At 33.8% G+C, this 9,076-nt stretch overlaps 1 protein-coding gene across 1 annotated transcript; it reads left to right on the top strand.

The window, feature by feature from the left end:
* The first annotated feature begins 904 nt into the window (after nucleotides 1–904).
* LOC138310604 (nicotinamide N-methyltransferase-like) lies at nucleotides 905–7,483 on the top strand. The gene is made up of 3 exons (XM_069251878.1): nucleotides 905–1,025; nucleotides 2,804–3,005; nucleotides 6,144–7,483. Exons 1-3 carry the CDS (start codon nucleotides 905–907, stop codon nucleotides 6,562–6,564), a joined length of 744 nt encoding a protein of 247 aa, XP_069107979.1. The 3' UTR covers nucleotides 6,565–7,483.
* Nucleotides 7,484–9,076: the final 1,593 nt, after the last annotated feature.

The following is a 9,076-nucleotide window of genomic DNA, read 5'->3' as shown; positions in this document are numbered from 1 at the left end:
TTCATATATGTTGTATTGTATTTGTATGTACAAAACTTTTGAAAATGAATAAAAAATAAATTTAAAAAAAATAATTAAGGATTTTGTTGAATATTTAGAAACATGTATATCATTGTCTTTTTTATTATATTTATCCGCTAGAACAGCTGTTCCATTTATAAAAGAGTCATTTAAAACTGATTTGCAAGTGCGATATATAAAGAATTTATAATCAATAAACTATGAACAAATAAATCGATAGGTAAATCCAATTACACCCACCAGAATAGGTTATGCCTCTGGTGTACACATAATGCAAAAGTACATTACAATCTTGCAATATCTATGATCCAGAACTTAGTAAAAAGGATTTCTGATGGGCTCATAAAGTTTACATAACGGCATGTGTAGCCAATTAATAGATGTTAGTGACAAATCATATGCGGTGATAATAATCAAAAGCATAATTCAGGATTTGTTGAATATTTAGAAACATGTATATCATTGTCTTTTTTTATTATATTTATCCGCTAGAACAGCTGTTCCATTTATAAAATAGTCATTTAAAACTGATTTGCAAGTGCGATATATAAAGAATTTATAATTGATAAACTATGCAAAATCATTGCAATGACCAATCGATTTGAAAATATATAACCCTAACCCTATATGTATATCTGAAATATATAAAGTTTTTATCGTTATTACTGCGGTCGACACGACGAACTACATCGCACTACTGAACTACCATTTGAACAGGGGTGAGTACAAATCTAATAACTTGCTTTCATACATTCAAATGTTTTAATCGTTTAAATTTTGTAAAAAATAATCTTCATACCTTACTGACATGTACAGGTACAGCCAAATCTTTTCAATCGATTTGGAAATCATAAAAAATACTTATTTTTGAAGAAATACTCTAATGGCGGACCTTAAGGAAACACGTGACTACGCAAACTTTGACCCTTATTGGTACGTTGAATGCAACGGAATTGAGGAGATGGAAGATGACCTTGACAGTCTTCATAGAATTTTTAACGAATGTAAGTTAAATTTTACTGAATTCAACCCCGTTTGGTGTTTGGTAAGACCATAAACACAAAAGTCCAGCACACATATGGTATTGATTACGTTTATATTAAGGAATAACGAATTATAGTCCCAAAATCTGATCCTGGTACATGCATATCATTCGGATCTTTAAGTTCGCGTTCCTCGTCCGTCTGTTATTTGTCATCCGTAAACATTTCTTGTTACCGTTATTTCTAACAAACACCCAGAAGGGATTTTCATAAATGAAAAGATATTGTCATGTTCGCAACAGTCTTTGGTTGTACCTATTGCATTTCCAGTCTGACCTGAAATCAACATTGTCGAGAGGCGCTGATTTAGACAACTAAAGTTTGTTATTTCTCAGAAAGTGTTTCGGGATCGTCTTGTAGTTTCATATAAAGGTGCCTCTCAAGGGTCATATTTAATTTTGACAATTCCATCGTGTCCCTGCTTTAGATGCTATACCCTGGATTCATCAAGTACGTAAAAGGAATAGCGAAAGAAGATAGCAAGACTAGTTACCCATCTTACATTGGACTGAAATTCGTATATTCCATAACTAAGCATGTTTCAAAATGATAACAGCATGTGATAAATTCCATCACAGTTGGTTATCATCATTGTTCATTTGTGTTTACACACTCCAGTGTGTTAACACCTACGGCCCCTCTGATAGGTCAACTCTAAGATCTCTTGATTTTGACTGGCATTCAAATTCAGGTTACTTTTCATAGCACATTTTCTTTTAAATAGCATTGCATTTACTGTTTAACAGGTAGTTGCTAGTTCTCTCTATTTAGGCACTATATTTTATGACGGACAAATATCACTACACATTGTGTACATACATCACACATACATCAATGAAGACTAGAAAATGGTCACCACGCTAAAGCTCGTGTCTTTTCAAAGTTTGAAAACTAACTAACTCGAGTTTAATAAACATGATTAACAACAGTCACTTGTAGGGGAACCTCTATAAAACAATCAACGTAAACTTTAATTATAAACTACGAATGAGTACACATTGTGTTTTGCGTTATATTTCCAAAACATTTAAATAATTTACAAATGATATCAGTGATTTTTCTCAAAACCAGTCTTTGTTTCATATTCATAGTTTCGTGTGTTTTAAAAGTATAATATGAACAGTAATGATTTTTAAAATGTTTTTTTTTATCTTGATATCTTTGTCGTATAGGTTTTAACTGGAATTTACAAGGTGAAAAATAAGTTAATGTATATGTTTTTAAAGACTGGTAGGCCAAATATTCGCTGCAATATGCTCCAGTGAACATGACATTTTTATTGGTTTACTGTTTTTGCGCACATTTTGTCAAAATGTACAAGCCATACACAACAGGTTATCAGTAAACTTTAATACCTTAGGTTGACCATCATGCATATTCGAGTGCACCAAACAAAGTGATTTATACGCAAGCAAGATATCACTAGTAATTCATGTACATACCTATAGCTAGTGCGAGTCGGGGAAGTTTTAAGGAGGCGCAAATCACCAATTGAAGTACGGTTAATTACGACTTCGTACCGATTTTATACATAGTTGTTTGAACAGTTGAAACGCTCAACATAGATAAGTCCTACCTTTATTTGGTTAAGCCACTATATATTCTTTTATTGCTATTAATGTTAAATAAAAAGCTAAGTTCAAACAAAACAAACGTGTCAAAATAAACCAATCTCAACGAAAAGGGTGTATGTTTGTGATTATTATGAATTACAAGTTTGTTTTCTGAAATATGTGCAGGCGACATCCGTGGAAAGCGTCTCCTAGATATTGGAACTGGACCAGCGATTTATACGGTGATATCAGCAAGTAATTATGTAGACGAGATCTTCCTATCTGACTATGCTCCACAGAACCGCGAATATCTGACGAAATGGTGGAAAGGAGAAATATCTTACCCTAAGGATATCATCGATTACGTGATTGAGGAAGAAAATCGTCAGTAAGTTCCAAATATATTTATTTTTTATTTACAAATCGTTACATAAAATAAGAATACTTTGTTTAACTTAATATTTTTGGAAATAAGATTTCCGAAACAAAAATTAAAATCAATCTAAAAATCTATATATCTACATACATGTGACAGCACAGATTAAAACAACATGTCGTGTATTCTGACGTAGTAAGTCAACTGCGTGATAATTAAGACGACACTCGGAGACATACCAAATTTAGAATTTATTTCTTGTGAGCGTTAAGATATGATTAATTTTCGTCAGGTTAATTAGCATGTCAAACTTAAATTGCCGAGTGAATTTGCAACCCGCATTTTGGTCCTATTTTAACTGCAAATTGCATGGAATATCTTCTTATTCAAGAAAATTTGCAGTAAGAATAGGACCAAAATTCGGGACGGACATTCACTCAGCATTTTAGGTCACCTGACCATAGGTCATGGTGACCTATAGCTAATGCGATAGTCTTTTGTCCGTCGTCGTGCGTTAACTTTTCCTTGTGAACGCGATAACTGAAGTAAATATTCATCAAGCTTCATGAAACTTTATTTGCAGACTAACATTGGGAAAATCTTGGACTAGTTCGAAAATCGGCTTGATTCGACTGTCAATTACGGAGTTATTGACCTTTGCACTAATAAGCACTACTGGACATTGTGAACACGATAACTTAAGTAAATATCAACAGAGCTTAATGAAATTTTGTGTGTAGACTAACATTGCAATGTCTCGGACGAGTTCGAAAATTAGCTTAATTCGAATGTTATGTACGGAGTTATCGCCTTTGCACTAATGACTAGTATTATTTGACCTTGTGAACGCGATAAATGTAGTAAATATAAACCGAGCTTAATGAAACTTTGTGTTAAGACTAACATTGGAACAATCTCGGACGGTAATTTACGGAGTTATTGCCCTTTACACTATTAATTATCATTGGATATTTTGAACGCGATAAAATGAATAAATACGCACCAAGCTCAATGAAACTTTATATGTAGACTAATATTAAATACATCTGGGACGGCTTCGAGAATCAACCCCATTCAATCGTAACTTACGATGTTATTGCCCTTTGCAAAAATGATTATTGAACATTGTGAACACGACAACTTAAGTAAATATAAACCGGGCTTAATAAAATTTAGCATATAGACTAACATAATAAATATCTGAGATGAGTTCGAAAATCAGCTTGATTCGACTGATTTAATTGCACTAATAATTATTATTGGACCTTGTGGACTCGATAACTTAAATAAATAAAAACCAAGCTTAATGAAACTTGGTATTTTTGACTAACATTGGAAAGATCTTGAACGAGCTCGAAAATCATCCTGATTCGACGGTAATTTATGGAGTTATTTCCCTTTGCACTGATAATTATAATTGGACCTTGTGAATACAATTACTTGAATAAATGTGCACTCAGCTTCATGAAACTTTGTATTTAGACTACAATCGAAAGGATCTCAGACAAATTCGAAATGCGACCCGATTAGAAAATAACTTACGAAGTTATTGCCCTTTGCAATTATAATTATTTAATCTTATGAACATGATAACTTGAATAAATATGCACTTAGCTTCATCAAACTTATTATGTAGACTAACATTGGAAAGATATCGGAAGATCGCGTTTGAATATCAGCTTGACTAAATTGCCACTTATGGAGTTAATGCCCTCTGTAATTATAATCACTGAATCTTGTGAACATGATAACTTGAGTAAATATTATTGGATTTTAATGAAATTTTGAATATAGACTAGCATTGGAAATATCTCGAACGAGTTTGAAAATCAGCTTGATTCGACTTTTTCATCCTATTTACGGAGTTATTACCATTTGCAATAATAATTATTAAACTTGTGCACAAGGTAATGTGAGTACATACATGTATGCACCAATTGCAAGCTTAATGAAACTTTGTATGTAGACTTATTAGATGTATGTTCCTATTTCGTGAACAAACGACATCAGTTGGCTAGAAAATCACATAACTATTTTGTATCAAATATCAGGTGACCATTAAGGCCCATGGGCCTCTTGTTGCGATGACAGGATTATTTATTTAAAAAAAAATAATGTGATATAGTTATTATACACATCCTCTTTCTTGTGAGAGGTCAGATATTACTACTGATTGGTACAAATGGTAATTTATATGAATATATAAACATGAAATATAAACAAGCATCGAAGCTGTTACCCGAGTTGTTCACTGCAACAGTGCTCCAATAGCAACAATATTCAACAGCGGTGTAGCATCTTAAACAGTAAAATTACGTAACATATAGTATAAAATCTGTACGATTTGTTTGTTTGCAACACGGATTCACACAGTTTGCAAACAAACCTCCGTCTCACTTATGACCTTGAGTTGAGCGTTCGCCCCTGTGAGGAAGGCTCTGGGTTCTGTTCCCTGGCAGAGTCACACCAAAGTCTATAAAAAATGGTAGTTTCTGCTCTTGCTTAGCGCTCAGCATACAGGGAGTGGGACGACTGGTTCGCCCGTTGTCAGTATAATTTGACCGGGTGGGTTGTGTTGCTTGGTGTCTTCGGCGGCATGCTTCAGTGATATAGCACTATAAAAAGGGCAACAGTTCCACTATACAAGAATACACAACATGAATATACCGGAGTTTCCCAACAAACGCCCCTCGCACAACATACACGCAACGCATCGCATACATGGGAGGCCATCCTTACATAACCATAGCTGTTAATAGGACGTTAATGAACCAAACAAACAAACAAACTTCGAACGTCATTACTGGGGAGGGGAGGGAATTATGATTATTTGGCGGAAAATGAAAGTAGTGAAATTGCAATAAAACGTCCAGGTATGAAAGATAAAAATACTTTTTCATACGTGGATATGAAGGATAGGATTTTTACCCCCGGCATCACGGATCACAAAATGTTGTAAAACCCTCGGCAAGCCTCAGATTTGTATCGAGTTCTAACCGGCTTTAAAGTGAATATAATAGAAACATATACAGGTCACGCGACTCTTAACTGTTTTATATAGAAACATTGTTTTTCTTGTTTTTTATTTCTAGTCATCCGAACGGTATTGTAGGTCACAAATAATCTGCGACATGTTCATTTGTTTTCCAGCATGACTACAAAACAGAGAGAAGATGAAATAAGAGAAAAAGTAAAAGGGATTTATCCCATTGACATCATGTCGAAACAACCACTAGGATTTGAGATCAACGACAATAAATTTGATGTCATAGTTTCGGGACATTGCTTAGATGAAGTTGCACAAAATATTACTGAATTTCAACGTTGCATACAAAACGTCTCTAGTGTACTCAATGAAGGCGGGTTTTTAATTTTCTCTTGCGATTTCGGAGCAACTTATTACCAGGTGGGGGAATACAAGTTTCCCGGGAAGTCTTTTACGAAAGATGAAGTAAAGCAAACAGTGCTAGATGCCGGATTCAGTATATTGTCGTATATTGAAATATCTGCTATTGGTGATAAATACTGGGATGCTGAAGGGTATTATTACATTGTTGCGAGGAAAAATTAATGGAATAAATGTATTTTTGCCGTTTGCAATTTTTCTATTGATTACAATGTATGTTATTATCAAACAGAGGATATGAGGGAACCGTAATCCCACTAAAGTAAACATATACCTACTATGTCAGACATTGGTATCCACAAATGAAAGAAAAAATATATTTACAGAAAGAGTGAACCGGAAGTTGAATGATAGACGTGTATGAACTATTACTACATCTTAGTACGAGCGTTTTTGATGTATGCCATGTGTGACTGCACAACGTTACACAATGTGCAGTGTGCGCACGAAATCCGGTGTATACGGTGTAGGACCAGTGTCTTTGCGATAGCGATCATAGTTGATATAAATTTATAGGAATTTAATCGAGTCAAGATGCGAAATGGCGATGGGTTTTTATTGCAACTATATTGAAGACGTGGTGAAGACAAACATGAAATATAAAGGACATCAATTAAATAATAAATGTGTATTTTGTCTGACGTGTTTTGTTTACGTGACGATTTACGTACTTGAGGCTGCTAAACAGTCTGCACCGGCTAATTAGACGACGCCGTGTAAAACACGAGGCCGTGTTTTCACTGAGGAGAGACAATACATGTATCATATCGGGTAACAATATAAAATACATTCATATCTAGATATGGAGTATATGTTCCAAGCTTGCACATACTCAGCGTCAAAACAATCACATTATGACGTGTGCTTATAAAATTGTCGTCATTTTTGCGAGAAACCGACGACAATATCTTAACCTCTGATTTCCTGACATCCACCGAAAATTGCAACACGTTCGATTCTGGATTCTTCTGTCTGCGTATTATCTAGCTTTAATTAATACATTTATTTAGAAAATGCTTGATACAACATCATTCATTTAGTTTTAGTATTTACAATGTTGATTTATTGCGTATTAAATATCCATCATCAGATTTTTTAATGTTTTTCTATTGGAATTATTTCAGTTCTAATACTTGATTGTACGTAATTACATAAAACAAATCCTTTTTTCCAAAGCGGACAGCTTAATTAATCAAAACTATTGTAATGTGGTCTCATTAAGTAAAACCACTTAGATATTAAAACTTAACTATTCACAAACTAATTTGAAAGATACCGTGGAGAAGTAGGCACATTTATTCTAGCTAGATTATACATGAAGGTTTTACCAGTAAATATAGTATATAAGTTTGATCTATGGTTTTACGTACGTTTATTCAGGTAATCAAATCCTTGTCTATAGCAGACCTGTTGGACTAATATGCATACCTGAGCAAGGATGTTAGTTAAATTGAAGGTGAAACAGTTCAGACAGAATAATTGTCAGGGTGTCGAAATACACATACAATAGCTAGCTATAGGTAGGTTTTGGGAGGGGCTGGTATAAGGGAGTTAATTAAGGGGTATTGTTTTGATCCATGTTTGGAATACACATATTCTATATTTATATAGATAGGGACTTACTTTACATTTAAGCAAAGTACATAATTAAAAAATGACCCCCTTTCCTCTCCTCAAAGAAAAATAAATAAAGGGAAAAAAATACAAAACAGTAAGTATACACTGTCTTTAATATGAGGAAAAAATCAATATCATTTCAATTACAAGAATAAGCGCATTTTGATTAAAAATGTAAGTTTATTATTATTTTAAAGAAAAGCACATGGGGTCCAGTAGACTGGTAGACTTTACTGTATTTATTAGGTTATACAGGTACAAATGCTGTCACAGCATACTATCAATTAAATTGAATTGAATGCTATAATAGACCCTTTAGGGTTAACGAGAATATATATACCTTACATATGTGACGCCTGACTGATCATCATCTCAGGTAAGGTGTCATCACTTTAGGTGATGGGATGGAGAAAGGAGAAAATGGCTCTAGGCCTAGTGAAAATAACGACAGATCGTTGAGCCTTAACTTTACGGTACATAAATTATATATTTAGGTATACCTATATCCCCATGTACTGTATATCAATATGTTACAGACACTTTACCAATTACATTGGGTAAATCCAACACATCAACTACATACATCCACGTACATGTAATAATGATATTGTTGAGTTTTAACTGTACTGATCATGTGTGTTCGTTCAGTAATATACCTCTTCTGACCACCAGTTGTTACGTTTTCGTTGTAACTAAAAGGTTTCAGGTTGGCAGGCCAATGAGTTGTTAAATGAAATCATTACATCAGTTATGTTTTTATTTATTTTAAATCAACTAAAAGTCTTAAAAGTACAGGTTTTTTTTCACTCAACAGCAAAAACTAAAAACGTGAGCTATTTTTTCCCAGCCAACAGTCCGACTTATCTAAACTCTTTACAAACTAATCACTAACTACATGTACTATCGTCTGACTATTAAGTGACCCCAGTTGTAAAATAGGATAGCCAGTGATCTCTGTGACTCAGGGCAAAATTAGACATAACACCCATAGGAAAAAAGTTGTCGCCCAAAGACACCCCAATTACCGTAACGAAAGATATGTTGTATTTAAGTTATTTTT

This window comes from Argopecten irradians, chromosome 16, assembly GCF_041381155.1.
Source record: "Argopecten irradians isolate NY chromosome 16, Ai_NY, whole genome shotgun sequence".
Lineage (NCBI taxonomy): Eukaryota > Metazoa > Mollusca > Bivalvia > Pectinida > Pectinidae > Argopecten > Argopecten irradians.
The sequence above is the reverse complement of the archived record's forward strand: the minus strand, read 5'-3'. Positions and strand labels throughout refer to the sequence as shown.

What these genes read in the sequence shown, in the direction of transcription:
- LOC138310604 (XM_069251878.1), top strand. Translation starts at nt 905, where the DNA reads ATGGCGGACCTTAAGGAAACACGTGACTACGCAAACTTTGACCCTTAT. An exon ending in TCATAGAATTTTTAACGAAT is followed by an intron (nt 1,026 to 2,803) that starts GTAAGTTAAATT and finishes AAATATGTGCAG; the next exon opens with GCGACATCCGTGGAAAGCGT. An exon ending in ATTGAGGAAGAAAATCGTCA is followed by an intron (nt 3,006 to 6,143) that starts GTAAGTTCCAAA and finishes TTTGTTTTCCAG; the next exon opens with CATGACTACAAAACAGAGAG.